Source organism: Anomaloglossus baeobatrachus, chromosome 4 (assembly GCF_048569485.1).
Source record: "Anomaloglossus baeobatrachus isolate aAnoBae1 chromosome 4, aAnoBae1.hap1, whole genome shotgun sequence".
NCBI lineage: Eukaryota > Metazoa > Chordata > Amphibia > Anura > Aromobatidae > Anomaloglossus > Anomaloglossus baeobatrachus.
The window spans coordinates 322240450-322268444 of record NC_134356.1 but is presented as its reverse complement, the minus strand read 5'-3'; the positions used below and the strand labels follow the sequence as shown (position 1 = coordinate 322268444).

The 27995-nt window shown below is 44.0% G+C and overlaps 1 protein-coding gene across 4 annotated transcripts; it reads left to right on the top strand.

The window, feature by feature from the left end:
- On the top strand, positions 1-27341 carry SMIM30 (small integral membrane protein 30). 4 transcript variants are annotated; one of them, XM_075342507.1, is made up of 3 exons: positions 3-127; positions 208-263; positions 26996-27341. In XM_075342507.1, the coding sequence occupies exon 3, from the start codon at positions 27018-27020 to the stop codon at positions 27201-27203; it is 186 nt and encodes a 61-aa protein (XP_075198622.1). In that variant the 5' UTR covers positions 3-127; positions 208-263; positions 26996-27017; the 3' UTR covers positions 27204-27341. The 4 variants fall into 4 exon arrangements, with proteins under 4 accessions (XP_075198623.1, XP_075198622.1, XP_075198624.1 ...); XM_075342508.1 differs by lacking the exon at positions 208-263 and having other exon boundaries at positions 1-127; XM_075342509.1 differs by lacking the exon at positions 3-127 and having other exon boundaries at positions 254-341.
- Positions 27342-27995: the final 654 nt, after the last annotated feature.

The window sequence follows — 27995 nt, the reverse complement described above, 5'->3', positions numbered from 1 at the left end:
AGACGCAGAGCATTGTGGGGGTTGTAGTAGAAGTCACTTCCTTTGTAATCTCTTCCTGAATGTGAGGAAACTGCTGCGCTCGGTGTTGGTGCTGCTACATAAGTTTTCTCCTGCGGGAAATCTCCAGGTAATCCTCCATGATGTAACTATAGGTGGTATCCTTTGTATCCGCCGTACACGGCTGTAACAGCTGCTCCTCTCTTGCAGCTGCCGGCGTCCTGTGCGCACATGGGAGGGGGCTGCTGCTCGGTCCAGTAACACAGGTGGGTCTGCTCCGCCTGTGGGATGGTCGCTTGTGTGTTGCGTAGGTGGAGTTTGGGGGCTTTTCAGCACTCCTTGTGGTAATTACCAGATAACTAACTTTCAAAGAGTGCATGTGTTTGTTACCGTCTCATTCCTGAGTGGCAGAAGTCCCCACATTGGAGGGTCTCTGCTGCATGGCCGTCTTAAAGGGGCTGTCCACAAGTCTGTAGTCTCTGTATGTTCGATTAGGGTGGGTTAAACCAAAGGAAAAAAAAAACTTTAATAGACTAACTTTATTATAAACTTAAAATATCCAATTTCACTCAAAGTGTGTATTGTGCAAACACAATCTGTATCTTCCAGCTCGGATCTAGGTGACCCTCGGAGAGGGATGAGAAAAAAGCGGAAACTATCGGGTATAATATCCTTATCAGCCTGTTCCCTTCCTGGCTGCGGAGGCATGCACTAAAGAACAATATGGCACCCCTGCTCCTCCATTGGTGACTTTTTACCTCTCCCAACACTTGCCCTAACCCACGTACACAGTAAATAATGTCAAGTCAGGCTGTATTCTAATGCTGGGTTCACACAGCGACGCAGCAGCGATCATGACGGGCGACCTGACCTGGTCCGGATCGCTGCTGGGTCATTACATGGTTGCTGGTGAGCTGTCAAACAGGCAGATCTCACCAGCGACCAGTGACCAGCCCCCAGCCAGCAGCGACGGGTGGAAGCGGTGCTGCGCTTGGTAACTAAGGTAAATATCGGATAACCAAGGGCTTGGTTACCCGATATTTACATTGGTTACCAGCGCACACCGCTTAGCGCTGGCTCCTTGCACACCAGAGTACACATTGGGTTAATAAGCAAACCCTTGCTTATTTACCCGATGTGTACTCTGGCGTGCAGGGAGCTGGCAACACAGGCAGCGTGAGAGCGGCGGACGCTGGTAACGAAGGTAAATATCGGGTAACCAAGGAAAGGGCTTCCCTTGGTTACCCGATGCTTACCGCAGGCTGCCAGAAGCTTGCTCCCTGCTCGCTTCATTTCGTCGCTCTCTCGCTGTCACACACAGCGATGTGTGCTTCACAGCGGGAGAGCAACGAGCAAAAAATGAAGCAGGACATTCAGCAACGACCGGCGATCTCACAGCAGGGGCCAGCTCCTTGCTGGAGGTCACACACAGCGACAGCGACAGGACGTCGCTGCAACATCACAGAAAATGGTGACGTAGCAGCGCCGTCGTTGTCGCCGTCGCTGTTTGTGACACCACCTTAAAATTGCTAAAATGGGCTCCAAATAATCTCACATGTCCATTATAGTGACTCCTAGTCTGATATCCAAAGCGTTTCCTCCTCTTAAGTGATTTAAGGGTTCCTCATGGGACATGGGGTATGGTGTAAGGCAGGGATGGGCAATTAATTTTCCCATGGGGCCTCTATATACTATACCACTATAAACTACATCACTACACCTTTATATACACCTGTAATATACTACATCACTATATACTACACCTGTGATAAACTACACCACTACTCCCCTATATACTACACTTGTATTATACTACACCCCTATATACACCTGTATTATACTACACCACTACACCCCTATATACACCTGTATTATACTACACCACTACACCCCTATATACACCTGTATTATACTACACCCCTTTTTTACACCTGTATTATACTACACCCCTATATACACCTGTATTATACTACACCCCTATATACACCTGTATTATACTACACCCCTACACCCCTATATACACCTGTATTATACTACACCACTACACCCCTATATACACCTGTATTATACTACACCCTTATATACACCTGTATTATACTACACCCCTATATACACCTGTATTATACTACACCACTACACCCCTATATACACCTGTATTATACTACACCCCTATATACACCTGTATTATACTACACCCCTATATACACCTGTATTATACTACACCCCTATATACACCTGTATTATACTACACCCCTATATACACCTGTATTATACTACACCCCTATATACACCTGTATTATACTACACCCCTATATACACCTGTATTATACTACACCCCTATATACACCTGTATTATACTACACCCCTATATACACCTGTATTATACTACACCCCTATATACACCTGTATTATACTACACCCCTATATACACCTGTATTATACTACACCCCTACACCCCTATATACACCTGTATTATACTACACCCCTATATACACCTGTATTATACTACACCCCTATATACACCACTACACCCCTATATACACCTGTATTATACTACACCCCTATATACACCTGTATTATACTACACCCCTATATACACCTGTATTATACTACACCCCTATATACACCTGTATTATACTACACCCCTATATACACCTGTATTATACTACACCCCTATATACACCTGTATTATACTACACCCCTATATACACCTGTATTATACTACACCCCTATATACACCTGTATTATACTACACCCCTATATACACCTGTATTATACTACACTCCTATATACACCTGTATTATACTACACTCCTATATACACCTGTATTATACTACACCCCTATATACACCTGTATTATACTACACCCCTATATACACCTGTATTATACTACACCCCTATATACACCTGTATTATACTACACCCCTATATACACCTGTATTATACTACACCCCTATATACACCTGTATTATACTACACCCCTATATACACCTGTATTATACTACACCCCTATATACACCTGTATTATACTACACCCCTATATACACCTGTATTATACTACACTCCTATATACACCTGTATTATACTACACCCCTATATACACCTGTATTATACTACACCCCTATATAAACCTGTATTATACTACACCCCTTTTTTACACCTGTATTATACTACACCCCTTTTTTACACCTGTATTATACTACACCCCTACACCCCTATATACACCTGTATTATACTACACCCCTACACCCCTATATACACCTGTATTATACTACACCACTACACCCCTATATACACCTGTATTATACTACACCCCTATATACACCTGTATTATACTACACCCCTATATACGCCTGTATTATACTACACCCCTATATACACCTGTATTATACTACACCCCTATATACGCCTGTATTATACTACACCCCTATATACACCTGTATTATACTACACCCCTATATACACCTGTATTATACTACACCCCTATATACACCTGTATTATACTACACCCCTATATACACCTGTATTATACTACACCCCTATATACACCTGTATTATACTACACCCCTATATACACCTGTATTATACTACACCCCTATATACACCTGTATTATACTACACCCCTATATACACCTGTATTATACTACACCCCTATATACACCTGTATTATACTACACCCCTATATACACCTGTATTATACTACACCCCTATATACACCTGTATTATACTACACCCCTATATACACCTGTATTATACTACACCCCTATATACACCTGTATTATACTACACCCCTATATACACCTGTATTATACTACACCCCTATATACACCTGTATTATACTACACCCCTATATACACCTGTATTATACTACACCCCTATATACACCTGTATTATACTACACCCCTATATACACCTGTATTATACTACACCCCTATATACACCTGTATTATACTACACCCCTATATACACCTGTATTATACTACACCCCTATATACACCTGTATTATACTACACCCCTATATACACCTGTATTATACTACACCCCTATATACACCTGTATTATACTACACCCCTATATACACCTGTATTATACTACACCCCTATGTACACCTGTATTATACTACACCCCTATGTACACCTGTATTATACTACACCCCTATATACACCTGTATTATACTACACCCCTATGTACACCTGTATTATACTACACCCCTATGTACACCTGTATTATACTACACCCCTATATACACTTGTATTATACTACACCCCTATATACACTTGTATTATACTACACCCCTATATACACCTGTATTATACTACACCCCTATGTACACTTGTATTATACTACACCCCTATGTACACCTGTATTATACTACACCCCTATGTACACTTGTATTATACTACACCCCTATGTACACCTGTATTATACTACACCCCTATGTACACCTGTATTATACTACACCCCTATGTACACCTGTATTATACTACACCCCTATGTACACCTGTATTATACTACACCCCTATGTACACCTGTATTATACTACACCCCTATGTACACCTGTATTATACTACACCCCTATGTACACACCTGTATTATACTACACCCCTATATACACACCTGTATTATACTACACCCCTATATACACACCTGTATTATACTACACCCCTATGTACACACCTGTATTATACTACACCCCTATATACACACCTGTATTATACTACACCCCTATATACACACCTGTATTATACTACACCCCTATATACACACCTGTATTATACTACACCCCTATATACACACCTGTATTATACTACACCCCTATATACACACCTGTATTATACTACACCCCTATATACACACCTGTATTATACTACACCCCTATATACACACCTGTATTATACTACACCCCTATATACACACCTGTATTATACTACACCCCTATATACACACCTGTATTATACTACACCCCTATATACACCTGTATTATACTACACCCCTATATACACACCTGTATTATACTACACCCCTATATACACCTGTATTATACTACACCCCTATATACACACTTGTATTATACTACACCCCTATGTACACCTGTATTATACTACACCCCTATGTACACCTGTATTATACTACACCCCTATATACACCTGTATTATACTACACCCCTATGTACACCTGTATTATACTACACCCCTATGTACACCTGTATTATACTACACCCCTATATACACCTGTATTATACTACACCCCTATGTACACCTGTATTATACTACACCCCTATATACACCTGTATTATACTACACCCCTATATACACCTGTATTATACTACACCCCTATATACACACCTGTATTATACTACACCCCTATATACACACCTGTATTATACTACACCCCTATATACACACCTGTATTATACTACACCCCTATATACACACCTGTATTATACTACACCCCTATATACACACCTGTATTATACTACACCCCTATATACACACCTGTATTATACTACACCCCTATATACACCTGTATTATACTACACCCCTATATACACCTGTATTATACTACACCCCTATATACACCTGTATTATACTACACCCCTATATACACTTGTATTATACTACACCCCTATATACACCTGTATTATACTACACCCCTATATACACCTGTATTATACTACACCCCTATGTACACCTGTATTATACTACACCCCTATGTACACCTGTATTATACTACACCCCTATGTACACCTGTATTATACTACACCCCTATGTACACCTGTATTATACTACACCCCTATGTACACCTGTATTATACTACACCCCTTTTTTACACCTGTATTATACTACACCCCTATGTACACCTGTATTATACTACACCCCTATGTACACCTGTATTATACTACACCCCTATGTACACCTGTATTATACTACACCCCTATGTACACCTGTATTATACTACACCCCTATGTACACCTGTATTATACTACACCCCTATGTACACCTGTATTATACTACACCCCTATATACACCTGTATTATACTACACCCCTATATACACACCTGTATTATACTACACCCCTATATACACACCTGTATTATACTACACCCCTATATACACACCTGTATTATACTACACCCCTATATACACACCTGTATTATACTACACCCCTATATACACACCTGTATTATACTACACCCCTATATACACCTGTATTATACTACACCCCTATATACACACCTGTATTATACTACACCCCTATATACACCTGTATTATACTACACCCCTATATACACTTGTATTATACTACACCCCTATATACATTTGTATTATACTACACCCCTATGTACACTTGTATTATACTACACCCCTATGTACACCTGTATTATACTACACCCCTATGTACACCTGTATTATACTACACCCCTATGTACACCTGTATTATACTACACCCCTATGTACACCTGTATTATACTACACCCCTATGTACACCTGTATTATACTACACCCCTTTTTTACACCTGTATTATACTACACCCCTATGTACACCTGTATTATACTACACCCCTATGTACACCTGTATTATACTACACCCCTATGTACACCTGTATTATACTACACCCCTATGTACACCTGTATTTTACTACACCCCTATGTACACCTGTATTATACTACACCCCTATGTACACCTGTATTATACTACACCCCTATGTACACCTGTATTATACTACACCCCTATGTACACCTGTATTATACTACACCCCTATGTACACCTGTATTATACTACACCCCTATGTACACCTGTATTATACTACACCCCTATGTACACCTGTATTATACTACACCATTACACCCCTATATACACCTGTATCATACTACACCATTACACCCCTATATACACCTGTATCATACTACACCATTACACCCCTATATACACCTATATCATACTACACCCCTATATACACCTGCATTATACTACACACATATAAAACTACACCACTACACCTCCCCACACCTATAAAACTACATTCCTATATACTACACCACTACACCTCATATTTGTCAACAGTTACCCCCCTGCCCGCCCCCCATTGTCCCCGCAGGTTACTAGTAACCACTCACCTCTCTTCTTATTGTCCCCTCCTCAGGCATCTCCATACGAGTCCCCCGCTGAGCGGCTTCTCTTTTACATGCTCAGGCTGCGCTGCTGCTCCTCTCCGTACTGGCCCCCGCCGCTGCTTCTCTCCGTACTGGCCCCCGCCGCTGCTTCTCTACGTACTGGCCCCGCCGCTGCAGCTTCTTCTCCTGCTAGGCGAGAACTTTTCAAACGACACACGCGCGCCGTACTGACAATATCAGGGCGCGTGTGTGTCACAGAGAAAAGTGTCGGGCAGGGAACAGAGGACAGATTCCTGCGTTCCGCTGCCTGCACTGTGCGGAGCTGCAGGATCTGTCCTCTGCTCCCTGCCTGGCACGCAGCGTGTGATGAGGGCAATCTGACCACGGGCCTCCCGGAGCCTGGAGCTCCGGACAACAGGTCAGATTGCCCTCATCAGTGACTGGCCAGCAAGGACGCCCTGAACCAGGCGGGCCGGTCACAGAGAGTAGGCGGGCCGGATGTGGCCCGCGGGCCGCCTCTTGCCCAGGTCTGGTGTAAGGCATAATAGGCCACCATGCTGGCCCACAGGTGATGGCGGCCAGTCACTGTATGTAACTCATCATGACAGAGAGGTGCATACCCTGCTGCAGGCAGGTTCCCCAGTGTAATTTGCATGCCCGCCGTAATGTACTGACTTGACACTTTCAGCTTGTCTTAGGCTACTTTCACCCTTCCGTTTCTTTGCATCAGTCACAATCCGTTTTGTGACTGACGGGACGTATGCGTCGCACTTTGTTTTACAAAGTGATGCAACGGATTTGTTAAAAAAACTTATCCGTCGTATGTGTTATTTTGTTCTGTGTGAAAGGTCATTTGGTAGTGAAAACCTATGAGATGTTTTTCGCCGCACAGAAAAACGTTAGATTCTGCGTTGCTTCCGACCGATAGTCAGTCAATCCTCGACTGATCCGTCGCAAAATGGATGCAACACAGGGCCATCAGTCGCAATCCGTCATTAATGCAAGTCTATGGCAAAAAAAATGAATCCTGAAAAATGTTTTGCAGGATTCAGTTTTTTCTCAAACTGACGGATTGTGACTGAGGGAAAAAGACGGAAGTGTGAAAGCAGCCTTAGGCTAGGTCCACATTTCCGTTGTTTATGATCAGTCACAATCCGCCGCTCTGATAACGCAATTCGTTTGGCGGATTCCGTTGTTTCTCATAGACTTGTATGAGCGGCGGATTGTGACTGATGCCTCTGCGCTGCATCCGCCACCCGACTGATCAATCGTGGAACGACTTACCGTCGGGCGGCAGGAACGCAGCATGTAGTGTTTTTTGAGCAGCGGAATCCTTTTGATCGGTCGGCTTCTGTGAGCGATCAGCTGATCATTCACAACAGCAGGCTGCCGGGATATCATCTGTTTGCTCTCAAAAGCCGGCGGCCGGCTATTGTGAACGATCACTCGTTTTACAACGGAATCCGCTTTCTCGTGACAATGAATTCCAATTCTTGTCACCTGTTGTACAATGCATCAGTCACAAGCGTCAAGCAACGCATGTGACTTATGCAAAACAACGGAAATGTGAACCTAGCCAGAAGTGAATTCAAAGAAGCTACATGTGGTCACCAGGAGATCATGGCAGTGTGTGCACTGCACCCTGTCACAGTTGGTCACTCCGCAGTCACCCAGAATGAGTGCAGAGCTTTGGCGCAAGTCTTGACAACTGTGTGAAGGGGGAGCACAATTTTCCTGTAGAAATTAGATGAGGCTCACCCATTCAAGTCTAGGTGCAAGAAAAATCCGATGCCACAGTATAGCATCTGAATATTATGGTTACATTGCAATCCTGTAACATAGGAAGCTGTAAGGCTATATGTGCGCACGCTGCGTTTTTTGCTGGTTTTTTTGGTGCAGTTTTGGTGTCAAAACTGCATGAATTTACTTCCCCCTGGAAAGTCTGAGATTTCATATTTGCTGTCCACACAGTGCAGTTTTTTTTTTGGCTGCGTCTTTGTGGTGACCACAAAGATGCAGCATGTCAATTCTTTTGGTGTTTTTCACCTATTGAATTCAATGGTGTGGAAAACTGCAATGAAAAACACAACTTTGTTATTTTACATGCGTTTTGGTACGCTTTTCTGACTAGACTCTGGGTCGGGGGTGATTAATCGCTGGTATTTGGCCAGATACTGCTCCCCATATGGGGACCAGAATCGGGCGCAAAGGGGTAGGAGCAAGCACTTCAAACTCATCAATCACCAGTCTGCTCTCACTGCCGCTCATTAGGCTCATAACATATTCACTCCTTCCCTGCTCACCGGTGGCTGTGATTGGTTGCAGGGAGACCCGCCCCCACACTGAGAGACAGCTGTCTGACTACAGCCAATCTCAGACGCAGGTGGGTGGGTCTATATTGTACAGTAAATTAAATAAATAATAAAAAAAAGACGTGTGGTCACCCCCAATTTTGATAACCAGCCAATCGGAGTGATAAGGAGTTAATGGCAGGAGCCCATAGCTGCCACTAAGTCCTAGCTTTGTGATGGCAGGCGTCTGTTACACCCCCTCATCACTAATCTGTAAGTGAAAGTAAGTAAACATAATCATCCTTTATTTGAAATAAAACAAAAAAGCCCCCTCTTTCACCACTTTATTAACCCCTAAAACACCCCTCCAGGTAATCCACACGAGGTCCCATGACACATCCAGCTCTGCTACATGTAACAATCACAGCGAGCGGCCATAGAACATTACTGCTCGCTGTGAAGGTCAGGCTGCAAGTGAAGTGAGCCGCGTGGGATCAGCGGTGACTTCAGTCACCGCACATCACCTGACTGAAGTCACTGCTGATCTCGTGACTCACTTCAGTCGCGGACGAATTTGCGGTAACAGATGGAGGACTCCAGCTATCATTGCACATCACCTGACTGTAGTCCTCCACCTGTTACTGCAAATCAGGCCACGGCTGAAGTGAGACACGAGATCAGCGGTGACGTCACTCATGTGGTTTGCGGTGACAAGTGGAGGACCTCAGCTGTCACCGCACGCACCTCACGTGAGTGACGTCAGCGCTAATCCTGCGGCTCACTTCAGTAGAGGTCTGACAGGTGGAGGACTCCTACGTTTTTTTTGTTTTTTTTTTTTTTAGGCCAAAAACCGCTGCTCTTTGTGGTCACCACAAGATAAAAACGCTGCATCTTTGTTATAAAAAAATAAGATTCAATGTACGCACATAGCCTTAATGGTCCTGTAAATAACTGCTGGTATAAAAAAAAAGAAACAATTTGCACATGGATTAAAAGTAAGAAAAAAAAAATATTTATCTTTTCTGAATGGAAATCAGACCAATAAGCCTTCCCTAACTGTAGGTATGTTGCACACGTAGGATTCGGTAATCTGGAGTCAATGTTTGTAGAAATTTATGTTGAGCTCGGAAGGTCTGTTTAAATTACATGTACCAGAATTCTGACAGCAAATTTTAGTCCATATCATATATTATTTTATTTTTTTTGCACAAAAAGAGTGGGCAAAGTGATGAGATCATTGAGAAATGCACACACATTACGCATATACCTATAAATAATAACAATTAAAATGGTTGCACAGATCTAACCAAAATGAACCACACAGAAGTGCAGTCAGAACGGTAGAAACGTGGCCAGATGACCACGGCGACAGCCTCCATTCCCAGCACGTCACTAACGTGAACACATCCGTCATGGGACTTTGTGTTGTGCTGGGAGTGGAGGTGTACAGCTTTGAGAGGTTCAGAGCAGCCAGGACTCGGAGAGTGAGGATCATAACAAGCAGCTGCAGACCCAGGACAGTAGATCTACTACAGGCAGAAAAGTATTAGCAATAGCCTTCCCCTAGAGCAGAGGTCTCAAACACGCAGGCCGATGTGGCCCCTCAGGCTGCTTCGTGCGGCCCCATGCCCCTGTTGTCTATCGCGGCAGGGGCTGCAGCCACTGTCTATGCTTTATGTCAGATGAATGTTTTGCTGGCGCTGCGCTCTGAGTCCAGTGCTCTGTGCACAACTATTCCTCCAATGGAAACTGCCTGACCTCAGCTGCTTACCTCTGATTGGCGGACGGCTGCAATGGAAACATTGTGCACAGAGAGCTTGACTCTGCGCGCGCAGCGCCGGCAAAACATTCATCTGACATAAATCGCTGACAGGAGCTGCGGCCCCTGCACCTGCCGCGATAGTCATCGGGGGCACGGGCCTGCAGACAGCAAGAAGCAGAGATGAGGCAGCCGAGAGAACACTGGACAGGTGAGAAGAATTGTGGTGGGGGGGTTTGTGTGTGTATGTGAAAGATGGCACATTAACCCCTTAGGGACCTATGACGTACTGGATACGTCATAGTTCGCTGGTACTTAAGGACCCATGACGTACCCTGTACGTAATGGTGAAATCGCGGCGGCCCCGGAGCACCTGTGGCTGCGATCGCTTTGCAAATACCTTAGATTTGAGAAGGAGGGGACCTCTGCTTGACCTCAAGAGGGGTGGTGGCTCCTCCCCGGACCTACGGAGGCTGTCATTGGCTGACGAACGCCGCTCAGCCAATCACAGCCACTGTAATGTTTCAGCCATTAAAAATGGCTAAAACCTTGAAATCCAGCCATGGTCAGTGCAGCTATAGCCCTGATCATTGGCTGGAGCTGGGTGACCTCTGTTTCACCTGCCCCCAGCTTTGATTGGAAAGACCGGCCTTGTGACTGATTTCTCCAATCACTGTGGATCTGGGGCCGGAGACCGCTCTCCTTAGCTTCACTCCAGCGTCTGTGGAAGCTGAGGAGAGCGATCAGTATGTTATAGTGCCGCTGCACCCTTTCAGCTGCTGCCTCATTACTATAGAATAGGGACATTACTATAGAATAGGGACAAGGTAGGCACATTACTATAGGATGGGCACATTACTACAGGACAGGGACATTACTATAGGACGGGGACAAGGATTGGGAACATTACTATAGGATGGGGACAAAGATGAGGCACATTACTACAAGATGGGGACAAGGTGGGCACATGACTATAGGATGGGGACATGGTGGGCACCTTATAGGGACAAGGTGGGCGCATGACTATAGGATGAGGACAAGGCTGAGGATATTACTAAAGGATTGGGACATTACAAGGATGGGCACAATACTATTGGATGGAGACATTACTATAGAATGGGGACAAGGCTGGGGACATTACTATAGGATGGGGACTAGGATGGGCACAGTACTACAGGATAGGGACATTATTACTACAAGGGGACAAGGATGGGAAACATTACTATAGGATAGTGATAAGGCCAGGGAAAAATGTTCAAAATCGGTGATCCAAGGGTGTGTAAAAAAAAATAAATAAATAAATTATATAATGTGTGTGTGTGTGTGTGTGTGTGTGTGAGTGACCAATAAAAATGTCACTTTGTCCTGCAAAGATTGCGGCCCCCCCCCCCCCCCAAATTATTTTTTTTTCCTCCGTGCGGCCCATACACCCAGCCGGGTTTGAGACCCCTGCCCTAGAGAATGAGCATTGCCCTGGTAATTTTGATGGCCACCATCTTTGCTATTATCACTTTGTAGCTTGTAGACCCCATTTTAGCACCCTATGACAAAAAACATCAAACCAAGTATACAGGAGATGGGGTTAAGCAAGGGGGGGGCACTGATACTGCGGAGGAAAAATTACACTTTAGTGCCCAATACATTGTGCACAGCTTGCTGTTGTGTACATTAAGAGGTTTTACAATTAGAAAAGCGGACCCCCAACTGTTGCCTGTGATGTAAAAAAGGAATATCTATAGTAATAATTTTATTCATTTATATAGCGCTATTAATTCCACAGCGCTTTACATACATTGGTACACCATTCCCAATCTTTCACCACTGCTCTATACTGTTATTGCTGCAGTGGTGATTTTATGTCGATCGCTCACATCACCCCTGTAGTAAGTCTCTGAGCTCAGTGGATCATGCTGTCTACCTCAGCTGAGCTCAATGTTTGGCTTCAGTGGTGATGTGAGCGATCAAAGTGACATCACTACTGCAGTCCCTAACAGCTGCACTTTGAGACGCTGAATAGCCTATGATTTTAATGGCAGGTAAGAATCTGCTACTAAGAATATCCTACAATTATAGGCTTTTCAGCCCACATAGAGGCATCGCTACATGGGGACCCAGCACACGAGATACACCTTGACACTTGCTGCTGGGCTCACATAAAACTGGCCTTTTGTATATGGTAAGTGTCTCAATTTTCACGTTTATTTCCTTAGCAGAAATGCATGTCCAGGTTCCTACATTCAATGTCTATATTATCTCAAAGTGCAGCTGTTTATTTCGTGTTCAGCATGCACCTGTTCACACTTGTGTGTTAGGAATGCCGTCAGTTTTCTTATCACTTCTGCAGCCAACATGGAGATCGGAGCAGCGGGCAGAGAGCCGGGGCTGGATGGGGAGTGTAAATACAATCTAGTTTTCTAACGCCACATGGCAGACAACATTTAGAGTCCATTTTTTTACAGTTGAAAAAGCTATGTTCACATTTATTCTGTGCTTTACACTGATCACTTATATTGGGGTTTCCGTATAAATTCACAAAAACAGGTTTCAGAAGAAACACCCACTGGAACCATTTACTATAATGAAGCCAATGGAGTCACTTTAGACTCTGTCTAGCCTGTGTATCGCTTCTATTTAGACATGTTTAAAAGTGTGAACGATTACACGTTTCTGGACACTTAAAAAGATGGACACAGCAAGAAAAAAGGTTAAACAGAGATCAAAGTGGTTCCATCTGCCTCTTCATAGTGATTGATTTTGGCTCAATCACATTTTTCATGGAGTTAGATGGACACCCCAGCATAAGTGCCTAGTGTAGAGCATAGCATAAATGTGAACCTATCCTTTAGGCCATGTTCACACGATCAGTATTTCTAAGCCAAAGTCAGTAGTGGAACAACCAGAGTAAAAGCATATTAGAAACACATGCACCAATTTAATTATTTTTTTTTATTATTTAACCCACTTCAGGTTTTGGCTGACAAATGCCATGGTGGCTCAGTGGTTAGCACTGTTGCTTTGCAGCGCTGGGGTCCTGGGTTCAAATCCCAGCAAGAACAACATCTGAAAGGAGTTTGTATGTCCTCCCTGTGTTTGCGTGGATTTCCTCCGGGTTCTCCGGTTTCCTCCCACACGCTAACTGATAGGGACCTTGGATTGTGAGCCCCAATGGGGACAGTGTTGCCAATGTATGTAAAGCGCTGTGGAATTAATGGCACTATATAAATGAATAATTGTTAATATTATTATGTAAAATAATGACCAAATACTGAACGTGTGAACATGGCCTTAGTCTGATTTTAGGAAAGCAAAATAAACAAAAACAATGGTGTTTTTTTTTTTTGGGGGGGGGGGGGGGTTTGTTGTTTTTTTACGCCATTCATTGTGGGTATAAGTGATGATGCCTTTATTCTTTGGGTCAGTGCGCAATGCCGAATTTATTTACATTTTGTGTTTTGCTACATTCACATGATAAATGCTTTTTATAACAACTAAAAACTTTTTTGCATTGCCTTACTTGGAGATCGGTAACTTTTTTTTTTTTTTTTTTTCCTATTTTTCTGCCCACAAATATGTATGATGCTTGTTTTCTGGAGGATGAATTGAACTTTATATTGGAACCAATTTGGAATTCCATCATATTTTTTTTTTTTTCTTTAATACATTTTCATAGATAGAAATACCATATATTTGCAAAACAAGAATTGAATAGTAACAATGATCTAGTGCCAGATCAAGCTACCGAGATGATGATGATGATGATGATGATGATGATGATGATGATGATGATGATAACATCTTATGGTACTTTGCATAAAATAACCCCTAGTGAGAAAGAAAAAGCTATCGAAGGGAAGAAAGCTACAAGGGAAAATTGGAAGAGAAGAAGGCGGTGGTGTGGCCTTAATAAGACCAAAGCTTTCTTCACAAGGTGTGACTGGGCACATGTGATCGCCAGTGCCCACGTTTTGGTGCATTTACCATGTGTTTTCATTAAGGCTGCTTTCACATGAGCGTTTTTTTGACTGACTGCAAAAAAACGCAAACTGCATGTGACCGGATCCTTTACAAATGCGTTGTCATTTCAATGCATTTGCAATGGAATTGCAGCAATATGAGTTGACTTGCGGTTGCGTGCGGCATACACTGGATCCGTTGTTTTGCGGTAGTTTACAGAGTTTCAAAAACGCTACTTGTTGCGTTTTTGACCTCTGTCAAAATACTGCATTTCACTGGATCCGATGCATTGCGGCGGTACCTGCAATGTAGTTCAATGGGTGCTGGATCCTGCTGTACTGGAAGTCGCCGGATCCTGATAGACAGGATCCTGTTTTCTGTACTGAGCATGCCCAGAAAGTAGCCTGGCATGGTCAGTACAGAAATCTCTCTAGCCGGTTGCAGACGTCCATATTTTCAGGTACAAGCCACACGCATGCTTATGGTCATACGTGTGACATGTAACAGAGAAAACACGTGTCTGTGAAATAAAAAGATGTTCTATATTCACCTGTAATCAGTGATGCTTTCTCCCACTCCTGACCGCCGCTTATTATACTCACTGAATATTCGCTCCACCGCCGTGTGTGTGCAGTGACGTCCAGGAGGTCATTGGAGTTCCCAATGAACTCTGATGACACCCCCGCGCTACTGCGGGTGTCAGGAGGGTGACTTCACAGATTCTCAGAGTTCAGATTCTAGAGCCCTAGATTAGTAATGTGAGGTGTCTATAAGACCCCGCCCCCCCGTACTAATCTGTACGTGAAAAGAAATAAACACAAACACCGAAAAAAATCCTTTATTTGCAATAAAAGACAAAAGAGCACCCTCTATCACCCCTTTATTGACCCCAAAAATACCCCTGAAGGTCTTATGTAATCCACACAAGATCCCACAACGATCCTGGCTCTACTAATTTTAAAGTGACAGGGAGAGGCCATCGAACGTGACCGCACGCTGGAACGTTTGGCAGAGAATGTCTGAGCTGCAGCAATGAGCAGTGACTTCACTGCTCATCACTGCGGCTCAGACATTCTCTACCTGAAGTAACAGCATGCAGTCACTGTCTATGGCCGCTCGCTGTCATTTTAAATGTAGCAAAGCCAGGATCGTCATGGGACCTCGTGTGGATTGTTGGACCTTCAGGGGTCTTTTTGGGGTTAATAAAGGGGTGAAAGAGGGTGTTCTTTTGTCTTTTATTTGAAATAAAGGATTTTTTTCGATGTTCATTTCTTTTCACTTACAGATTAGTAGTGCGGGGGTCTCATAGACTCCTCCTATTACTAATCTAGGACTTAGTAGCAGCCGTGAGCTGCCATTAACCCTTTATTACCCTAATTGTAACTATACCAGGGCAATGGGGAAAGAGTCTGGTAAAGTTCTGGGATTGTTGCATCTAATGGATGCGGCAATCCTGAGTGGCTGCTATTTTTAGGTTGAGGGAGCCCAATAAGCATGGGTCTCCTCAGCCTCAGAATACTGGCTTTATCATGGCTGGGTATCAAAATTTGGTGGGATCGCACACCATTTTTTTTAAAAAAAATAAATAAAAATTTAAATAAAGCTACCAAGGGTCCCTCTTATTTTGATACACAGCCCAGATAAGCACATGTTTGGGGGCTGCACCCTGAAACCGTATGCTTTGTCCTCGCCGGGTATCATCATACAGGGGGACCCTACACCAATTGTTTTTATTTATTTCGTTTTTCACCACAGTAGTAACCCACAGAGTTTGTGATTGGCTGCAGTCAGACATGCCCCATCACAGATGTGGGGACTGCCGGTGAGTGGGGAAAGCTGTGCATATGGATGAGCGATAAGCGGCCTCAGAATGAAGAGTGAGCAGCCGGGAGGCAGTGTTACAGCTGCGCAGGAAACTCTGTAAGTAAAGTGCACTTGCTTTATTCTTATTTTCCTTTTATTTGTTGTGGGTTGTGGTTTTTGTGGTTTCTTTCTTTTTTTTTTGTTCCTGGGTAGCCAAACCCGGATCATTGGATGGAGTTCCCTGAGAACTCCGGGCCTGGGTCCTGCACCCGGATACTTTTGGAACCGCTAGGATCTGGACTTTTACAGTCCGGATCTGCCCATCACTATTTTACACCCATTGAATTAAAAAAAAACAAAAAAACACATTGTCAAAAACTCATGCCTTTTTGGGCCACAGGGTGCAGTTTTGTGGTGAACACAACTGCAGTGCGCGGACATACCCTAACAGTTGCGTGTGACTCTCATTGCCCGGACCAGCCTGCGGCTCTTGTCACAGGCGCATGTCAGCTGCATAGAAATTCCTGCAGTGACCACACCAAGGTCAGGAGAGCGGCCGGCCAGTCCGGGTGATGCAACTCATACATAAGTGTGACCAAAAACTGCTAAAAAAGTACACCGTGCAAATAAATACGCTCATACAGCTGCATTAGTGAAAAAATAAAAGTATTGCAGCTATTGAAATATGAGGACACACAAATATTTTGTTTAAATTTTAATTTAAAAAATACTAAAATAAATGTTACATATCTGGTATTACCGTGAACTAAGCTATATACTGAGCCAGAAGAGTGAATAAAATATAGCCCTGGAAAAGTGTTCATACCCCATAAACGTTTTGCACAGTTTTTTCACGTTAGACCCACAAAGTGAAATGTATCTTCTTGGGCTCTAACACAACAATGGACTTCTAGGGCACTTTGACTTTCTTTGGCCATTTACACAGCACTATTTTGTAATTGAAAACCAAAACATAATGTGGAAAATAAAGGCAGAAAAACTAACTTGAAAGACTTAGACCTCTCCATAAGGTGTATTTGCATTATGTAGTGTACTGTGGTTAAAAGACCACTATCCCGCAACACGCTTTCTGATCGATGGCTCTTTAAAGGGAACCAGTCATGGGTAAAAAGCACTATTAACCTGCAGATACGGGTGCAGGTTTAGTGCTCTGAACCTGCCCGGTGCCTGCATTTAGAGCCCCGCTGCCAGGAGGAAATGAATTTTTTGTCCTCCCAGCAGTATTCAGCTTCAAGTCATACAGGGGCTGCCGGCAGTGGGACTGGAAGATGAACGCCGCTGGGCAAAATAAAATTAATTTCCCCCAGCAGTAGGGCTCGAAGTGCACGCTCCGGGCAGGTTCAGAATGCTATTAACCTACAGATAAACCCCATTTTTTTTTTTTTTTTTTTTTTTTAATGACCGGTACCCTTTAATAGGATTCTTGTACAGGCTGACCTGACTTCAGATGCGGACTGAACAATCTGTGATAATCATTTTAGTGCCCATAGACTGCCATCGTTCTCCACAGCGCTTCATCCTGTGTAAACCGGACCTGTCGTGCTGAGAACAAGGATCTTTTGTACAAGAAAGATCACTTTAACTTACAAAAGGGTGTTTTGTTTATTTGACGGGTGATCGGCAGCCTGTTTACACTATACAATCATTGAGGAAGAGTAGTTTTAGGAACACTTTAGAAGTCAATTGCTTGACACTAGCGTCTACCTGATCTGGTTGAATTCACAAATAACCTATTTAGATCTTATTGATGATATGTCCTGTGTGCGTAACACTAAAGATTAAGACGTAATTAAAAGTGAAGGAACACATACTTGAGCTAAATAAAAATGGGCCCAAAATTGACAAAGTAATGTAGGATCTCTAATAAGGGTGTTGGTTAGAAATGAGTGTGTTACTTAAAATTATTCTATTGAAACCACCACTCCAGAGTTGTTTTTCTTTTTTGTTTTTTATATGCAGCGCTGGAGTGATCCTTTAAATGTATGTCCCCCTGCCCCCATCTGATACTCACCTGCCACAATCCTCTTCTTTTTCCAGCAGCACTCCGGTCTGTCTCCTGTAATTTATGACTAGCCAGCAGCTCCATTGTTTCATGGAGCATGCTGGAGGTCCCAAATCAGGGTATGTGCGCTCGTTGCGTACTAGCCCAGCACCGTAAAAGGTGCGCTTCAGAGCGCAGCTGAAAAGCTCCGTTCTGAGGCTCATGGTGCCGGCGAGAACGTGCGCTCTGCCTGCAGCTCCTGCCATAGACAGAGCAGGAGCTGCCGGCAAAGCGCACGGAAGAAGTGACATGTCACTTCTTTTTACGCAGCGCTTCGGCAGTAGCCGAAGCGCTGCGTTGTAATATGCCACGTGCGCACGGCCCCTGCACAATCTCCATAGACTGTGCAGGGGACGCAGGACGCATGCAGTTACGCTGCGCTACAAAGCGCAGCGTAACTGCATGAATTTACGCAACGTGCGCACATAGCTTAACTTTGAGAGCCTCTTTCTGGGTCTCATAGCTTTACATTCAGAGCTTGTGAAGCAACTTCTGACTTGCGGCCAGTGAACATTTACGGGCACAAGATATCACCACAGGACTGGTGCAACACTGAAAAATGATGCAGCCACCAGAAGGTGAGTATATGACGGGGCAGGAGACTAGCTTTTATGTTTTAGAGACAGAGTGGTGCTTTTAATGCTTAAGTGGTGCTTTAAAGGGAACATGTCAGGTCAACAGTGCACCCAGAACCACTATCCATTCTGGGTGTATATCTAGCTAGAATCCCTCTCTAACCGTCCCAGCATATAGCTTTTTTTTGTTGACAGCCAATTTTTTTCAGTTCATATCCACAGGACTTATTTCCAAAATGCATCAGGCTTGTTTAGATGTTCTTTTGCATACTTCTGATGCTGAGCTTTATGCTTAGGATGCAGGAGACGTTTTCTTCTGATGACTCTTCCATGAACGCCATAGTTGTGTAGGTGTCTCTGAACAGTAGAACAATATACCACAACTTCAGAGTCTGCAAAATTTTCCTGAAGGTCCGATTTGCCTCTCTAGCAATCCTACGAGCAGCTCACAGAAATTTTGCTTCGTCTTCCAGATGTTATCTCTACCTCCACTGTTCCTGTTAAGTGCCAGTTCTTAATTATATTTCAAACTAAGGAAAGAACAACTTGAAAACGCTTTGCTATCTTCTTATAGACTTCTTCTGCTTTGTGGCCTACACCATTTTCAGAGTGCTAGGCAGCTGCTTAGAAGAACCCATGGCTGCTGTTTTTTGGCACAATGTTATGCCTGTTTCACACATTAGTGATTCTGGCATGTATGTGCTAGTTTTTAAACGTACCAGAATCACGGACATATGCAGACCCATTATAATCAATGGGTCTGCGCACACATCAGTGATTTTTCACTGACTGTCTCCGTGCGGCATACACGCGTGTCCGTGATTGCCGCATGAAGACATGTCAATTTCTTTTCTGGCATCACTGATGTCCCACGGACCACACTATGCTGTGATCCATGAAACACGTGCCAGAAAAACACGGATATTGAAAGTAAAAAGCACTTTATACTCACCTTCTCCAGCGAAGCTGTCTCCGGCCTCAGCTGGCTGCTACTTCCGAGCCGGCTAATTACTGGCATGCATATTCATGTATGCAGGAGCAGCCGACCCAAAAGTAGCTCCAGCGGGGTCAGCGGCGACAGGAAACACAGCGGAGCCGAAGAGTTCAGCACCACGGATAGCAGGAGCGGGGACAGGTGAGTTGATCTTCATGTACAATCACTGATAACGGAGCACGTATCATGGATTGCACATGGACAATCCACGTGTGCCATGAATCACGGCACACGGAGGGACATATGCGTTTTTTACATGTCAGGGAAAAATGTTTTTCACTGATGTGTGAAACAGGCCTTGGAGGAGGCTGGGTTTTAATTGTGAAATATGCATCACCTGGCCTTTCCTAGCGATGATGATGGTGAACAAGCCATAACCTTAACAGTCTAATTAAGGTCTGAAACTTTGGTCAAACTTATCTGAGCATGAGCACACAAATCTCCAAGAGTGCCCAAACGTTTACGTTAGCCCATTTTATTTTTGTAGTTTTTAAAATGTAGAAGATGCGATTTATTTTTTTTTATTCCTTTTTAGAGAGGACTTAATCTTCAACTTGCTTACCTTTTCACAATAAGTCATTTTTGACCAGAAGTGTCCAAACTTTTACATCCCACTGTAGCTTGTACCGCTATTTTAGCCACATACATTGTTAAATGAAGAAAACTGTGGGATTTGCCCCTATTTTTGATAGTCAGCAAACAGTTAAGCAAACAGCTGGGGGCTGATATTATCAGGCTGGGAAGGTCAATGGTTATTGGGGACTTCACAGCCTAAAAATATCAGCCCTCAGCCGCCCTAGAATTAGAGCCTCTATTAAATGCGCAAATTTTGGCATTTTGCCTAGCTTTTGCCGATTGTTTTTTTTTTTTTTTTTTTTTTTCCTGGTGCGGCAGCAATTGGGGAATGGTTTATGTGTTTAATGTCAGTTGTGTAATGTCAACTGGCATCAAGCCCTGTATCTATCAGATACCACCCTTACTAACCCAGTAAGTATAAAGATTAATGAACACACCAAAAACTTTTATTTTAAAGAAAAAAACGAAAAAACTTGCAGATTCAAACAAATTAATTTTTTTTTTAAAAATACAGTAGTCTACCTGAATCTGACGAAGTCCACAATGGAATCCTGAAATACATAAAAAACAGAGGTAGAGAAATGAGGGGGAAAAAACCTCCATCATTCATCAATTTATTTGAAAGTAAAGTTCTCACATCCGACTTAATCCAGTGGTTCCCACGCTGTTCCTCGATTTCCTGCATGAAAGTCTATGGAGAGTCAGAAAGAGGCTCCATGAGCAGCAATTGATCCTGGGCACGCTGCACTCTGCTGACCCGGGGACTGTGAGAAGCATTCATGTCAGGAACGTCACTGCTGATCACTGTAATGAGCAGTGATATCGGGAACGTCACCAGTCATCACTCTGAAAAGTGGTGACATTCCCGACATCACCGTGATGAGTGGTGACGTTCCTGACATCGCCGCTTATCACAGTCCCTGGGAGAGATTGACTGTACCCACTGATAATTTTTGTTCTTTCAATATTGTAAAAAGCTTGTCAGAAAACAGTGACAAAGATATAATTTATTATATTCAGGGGAAATAAAAAAAAGTATAGAATATGATTTGAGATGCATTTTCCAATGATAATGGTGTCATGTGCGGATGGGCGCTGAAAAAATCAGTCTGAGGTCCTGTGCTCACACGCGTTTTTTGCTGCATTTTTGGGTGCAGAATTGGTGCAGTTTGTGCTCATAAACTTCATGCAGTCCTTCCCCAGCAAAGTCTGAGACATCCAAAATGCTGTGTGCACGTTGCTTCTTTTTCCTTACAGCAGGGGTGGGGAACCTGCGGGCCGTATGCGGCCCGCGGGCCGTATGCGGCCCGCGATGACATTTAATACGGCCCCCGGGCACATTCCAGGCTACCCCAGTGCTCAAGCGGCACTTGCGCTTTTGCCAGCCGCCGGCCCTTTAAAATCCCAGTGCGTTATGGGTAGATGGTAGATGCTAGAATGTACGGGCTATTTACAGATCCTGATTGCAGCCCGTACTAGAATGTACGGGCTCTTTTCGGGACCTGACTACAGCCCATACATTCTAGACTGAACCCGGGACTGTGCTCGCATGCTGAGGGTTTACCTTGAGGGCGGGGTAAACAGCGCGCTGTGCTCCAGTCACAGCAGAAGAGGTACAGCAGATGCCTTCCTGCTGTACATGCCTCCCGGACCTGTGATATGTGACTCCTCCTCCTCCCCTTGTACTGTGAGTATGCAACCCATCGCTGCCCCCCCATCCAGTGCTGTGTACCCCCTAGTACTGTGTGTTGCCCCAAGTGCTGTGTACCCCCCAGTACTGTGTGTAACCCCTCAGTGCTGTGTAATCTGTGCAGCCTCCTAGTGCTGTCACATCGTGCTCTCCCTGCTGCCTCCTAGTGCTGTCACATCGTGCTCTCCCTGCTGCCTCCTAGTGCTGTCACATCGTGCTCTCCCTGCTGCCTCCTAGTGCTGTCACATCGTGCTCTCCCTGCTGCCTCCTAGTGCTGTCACCTAATGCTCTCCATGCTGCCTTTTAGTGCTGTCACTGTCAGTGCTCTTTGTGCTGCCACCTAGTGCTCTTTGTGCTGCCACCTAGTGCTCTTTGTGCTGCCACCTAGTGCTCTTTGTGCTGCAACCTAGTGCTCTCTGTGCTGCCGCTGTCGGTGCTGCCGCTGTCGGTGCTCTCTGTGCTGCCGCTGTCGGTGCTCTCTGTGCTGCCGCTGTCGGTGCTCTCTGTGCTGCCGCTGTCGGTGCTCTCTGTGCTGCCGCCGTCGGTGCTCTCTGTGCTGCCGCCGTCGGTGCTCTCTGTGCTGCCGCCGTCGGTGCTCTCTGTGCTGCCGCCGTCGGTGCTCTCTGTGCTGCCGCCGTCGGTGCTCTCTGTGCTGCCGCCGTCGGTGCTCTCTGTGCTGCCGCCTAGCGCGCCGTCCATTGTGCCGCCTAGCGCGCCGTCCGTTGTGCCCGCCACTAGCGCTGTCCATGCTTAGCATCTCCTGTGATGTGTATGCCCCCGGCCTCTCCAGACCAAGACAAACCTGGAAAAGCAGTTGTGAGAAACAAAATGATCAATATCACCGCCACACCAAAGAGAAGCAGCTCCTGCCAGCACAGTAGGGGTGAGTTAATTAATTGTTTGACCAAATATAGCCTGGTCGTTTTCAAGTTGATAATTTGGTGCGGCCCCCGAAGGTTGGTAGAAAATTCCAAATGGCCCCCGGCAGTAAAAAGGTTCCCCACCCCTGCCTTACAGGTTTTGCTGCAGTTTTTCTGCAGCAAAAAGAAGCAGCATGTGACTTTTTTTTTTTTTTTTTTCCTGCAGGTCCCAGCGTTATTTATGACATTGCTTAATGGTAAAAGGCATTTAAAAAACGCAGGGACATAACGCACCAAAATGCAGTAAAACAGCATGCGTTTTTTTGGGTGCGTTTTTTCAGCCAGAGGTGCGGTATTCTGCTAGAGGGTGCATTTGTTGCTGAAGAAACAGATCTGCAGTGTGCGCACAGGGCCTTAAACTTATAACGTGGTTTTGTGGTACAAGTTAGGTGGCCCTTAAAAATAACCTGTCAAAGTTTTTGTACCCCAAACAAATATCTATGTTCAGTTGTTGTATTGATTAACATATCATTTTAGCAATCTGTGTTTCTGTTGTAATCGCTATTTTATTTTTATGCTAATGAGCCACAAGTGCAGGGGGTTTAGCCCTCCAATTACAGTTCTACGGTCTCTCTTTTCCCACCCGCCGCAAGCCTTCTTTCAATGACTGAACAGGTCACTTTTCCATCAGCGAGCAACTTCCCTGCCAAAGATCTTGCAAAAGGGCTATCATTCTCAGGGGCTGCATGTGTACGGATTGATAGTCTAGCTCTCGCAACGTCCTCAGGACTTTACCGCACACGCACCACCCCAGGAGTGATGGCGCTTGTGTGAGATTTCAGGCTGGGAAGCAGATCACTAAGGCTAGTTTCACACTTGCGTTGAACGGCATCCGTTGCATTGCGTTGTGTGACGGATGCAACGGATGTGTTGCATATAGTGGCACAGCGGATGCAACGGATCGTACAAAACAACAGTCTGCTTTTTTTTTTTTTTTCCCCTCCCTCCTTTTCTCCTTTACAGTTTGACCGGCGGCAGACTATTGTGAAGGATCAGCTGATCACCCGACCGCCGGGTGATCAGCTGATCGTTCACAATAGTCTGCCGCCGGGTGATCAGCTGATTGCTCACAGCAGCCGGCCGCTGGGTGATCAGCTGATCGTTCGGCCGCCAAGAATGTGTGTGGGGGGACGGAGTGCGGGGGGTGGGTGGAGCCGAGCAGGGCCATGGTGCTGAGGACGTTAGTGCAGCGGGGACTGCATGGCTGGGGACAGGTTAGTGTGAGTGTGTGTACATGCGGAGTGGAGTGCAGGAGGGGGCGGAGCCGAGCGGGGAAGTGTCGGCCTCCTTGCACACGTAGCCAGGGTAAATATCGGGTAACTAAGCAGAGCACTTTGCCTGGTTACCCATTATTTACCTTGGTTACCAGCGTACACCGCTTAGCGCTGACTCCTTGCACACGCAGCCAGGGTAAATATCAGGTTTCTAAACAAAGCGCTTTGCTTAGTAACCTGATGTGTACCCTGGTTACGTGTGTAGAGAGACAGAGAGAACATGCGCAGCGAAATCCTAAGGATTCCGCTGCTCAAAAAAAACGTTACATGCTGCATTCTTTCCGCCCAGCGGAAGCAACGCAGGCACTTCTGTCACAATCCGTCATCCATACAAGTCTATGGGAAGCAGCGGAATCCATTAACGGATTCTGCTGTTTTCCAAAATGGCGGATTGCGACTGAAGGAAAACAAAAGTGTGACACTAGCCTAACAGAAGAGTAACCAGTCAGTTAGTGACAGGATGCCTTCAGCACGCTAAGAAAGAGGGAGAGTGGTCAGGGAACTGTAAGTGCGGGGCCAAGCCCCCTGCATTTAAGGCTCATTGGCATAAAAATTCTGGAAAAGATTTCTCTGGAATAGCAATCCATGATTCCAAAACGAAGATTTATTCTGCATTACAGCAATTTTACATAGAACATTTTTGTACTCAATACTAACATCAACTGACCTGTTACCTTTATAGTCTAAATGGTCTACTTAATGCACCACCCTAGCTTTTTTTTCTTTTTTTTTTTTTCAGCAATGGAGTGGCGCTTTAAGGCTGAAGTCACACTTGTTTGAGGATCGCATCACCCAGACTGCCGGCAGCTCTTCTAACAGGAGCTTGTCAGATGCATAGAAATACATGAAGCTGACATGCTCCTGTCAGAAGAGCCACTGGGCGAGGCAATCCTCACGCAAGTATGACTCCAGCCTAAATGTAAGCCTCCTGCCCCTTGTCATATACCCACCTTCAGCGTCTTAACCTTTATCCGACGCCTCTCCGGTTTCATCGTGCCCTCTTGTGCCTGTAACTTCTGACTGGCCTGAAGTCAGAAGTTACTTCACAAGCTCCTAATGCATCTCAAAGCACCTCTCTAGCGGAGCAATAAAAAAGCTACGAGTGATGCTTTAAATGGAACCTGTCATGTCATTTTGTGATACTAAACTGTCCACAATAGTTTTTTAAAAATGAATTCCACTTATTTCTTAAAAAAAGACTTTGTTTAGTTGAACGCAGTACAGACCTTTCGTTTCAGTCATAAGGGTGGCACTTTTGCTTGTTCAGTCACTGTCTGTCATGATCTTTTTTGAGTTTGGTCACGCCCCCCACATTGTAATTGATTGCCATCACCACAGGTCCTTCATAACTACCACTTCTGCAATGTTGACCTCCGCCCACTGCGGTAACACGATTGTGACATCACCACAGCTCCAAGAAAATTATCGAAAACATGGCACAACACTGGAGATGGAGTGGACGTACACCCTCTAGCTGTATCATTTGATAGTTGTGAGCAATGTTTGGCCTGGGCCTCTGACTATAGCTAGTGATTGTAATGCAGCCTTATCAATATAACCTTGTCTCCATTGCTTTTTCTTGTTGCCTTCTCAGCACAGCACTTTTGCTGTATGTGAATGTAGTGGTGCACGCCTATGGCTCATATATTATGTAAAAAAAAAAGCCTTTGTTTCCTATCATACTTTTCCAGTCCCAGACAAGCTCTGTATTGTTCTATAAACAGCACAGTACCTGCCCATGGTTGTGGCTGATGGTAAAGCTCAGCTACATTGAAGTGAATAGGACTGACCTGCAATACCACATCCAACCTGTGTATAGGTGCGGTGCTGTTTAAAAGACGTTTTGTTTTTTAGTTCTAGAAACTCTTTTAGGAGTAAGCTAGATATGTAATATTTAATCTACCTAGGTGTTAAATTGTAGCCATATGTATCTGTTAGTATTGTGTGCAATAAATAACCTTTATATTCTAATTACTTTTCTACAGAAACAACCTTATTCAGGACTAAATGGCTTTCTCTGGACCAGACTGGAAGCTTCCATCTGTGCTTGTATCGCTAATATTCCTGCTCCCCGGTGCGGAAGCAATGGATGAAGGGGATGCAATAGCAATGCTCCTTGGAGTGGTTATTGTCGGCATTGGATTTTGTGCTTGTTTGGGGTACTACGCTAGAAGTCGAGAGAGGCACTACTAAGAGTTTATATTGTATTTTGAGTTTGTACAATTATTGTTTTGAAGCAGTCTTTCTTTTTATTTTGTAAATGAATTGCTGACGCAAGTAAAGTCAAATCTCTTTCTAATATGAATATTAAATGGGTTATACCATAAAATACTTTATTTTGTATCTTTTTTTCTCTACATTATTGCATTAAACCTTTTGAAAGGGTATAAGAATGTGCAGTATCTACCATAAAATGCTTTATTACAAAACTGCTGTGAACATGAAGTGTAAGTGCTCCGCTTAAAATTGGATACATGGTTATTGCCAAAACCATTGTTGCAATTGTATATTTATTTATTTATTTATTTATTTATTTATTTTAAATCTTAGTATCTTTGTCTCTTTCTTGATGGGGGGGGGTTTTCACCTGCTTTTCATGTGTGCATTAGTCATGGCCAAAAGTGTTGGCACCCTTGAAATTATTCCAAAAAATGAGGTATTTCTCACATTTAAATTATTGCAATTACACATTTTGTCATAAACGTGTATATTTCTTTTGTTTGTATTATAACCACACAAATAATATCAAGGATATTGGACATAATTTCAAACAAAATTCCAGAAATGGGCTGGACAAAATTTATCACCCTCAATTTAATATTTGGTTGCACATCCTTTGGAATAAATAACTGCAATCAATTGCTTCCTATAACCATCAACATGGTTCTTACACCACTCAACTGGAATTTTGCACCACTCTTTTGCAAACTGCTCTAGGTCTCATATATTTGAAAGGTGACTCCTCCCAACAGCAATTTTAAGATC

Bases quoted from the DNA above. Each gene is read 5' to 3' on its own strand.
- SMIM30 (XM_075342508.1), top strand. From the start codon at position 27,018: ATGGCTTTCTCTGGACCAGACTGGAAGCTTCCATCTGTGCTTGTATCG.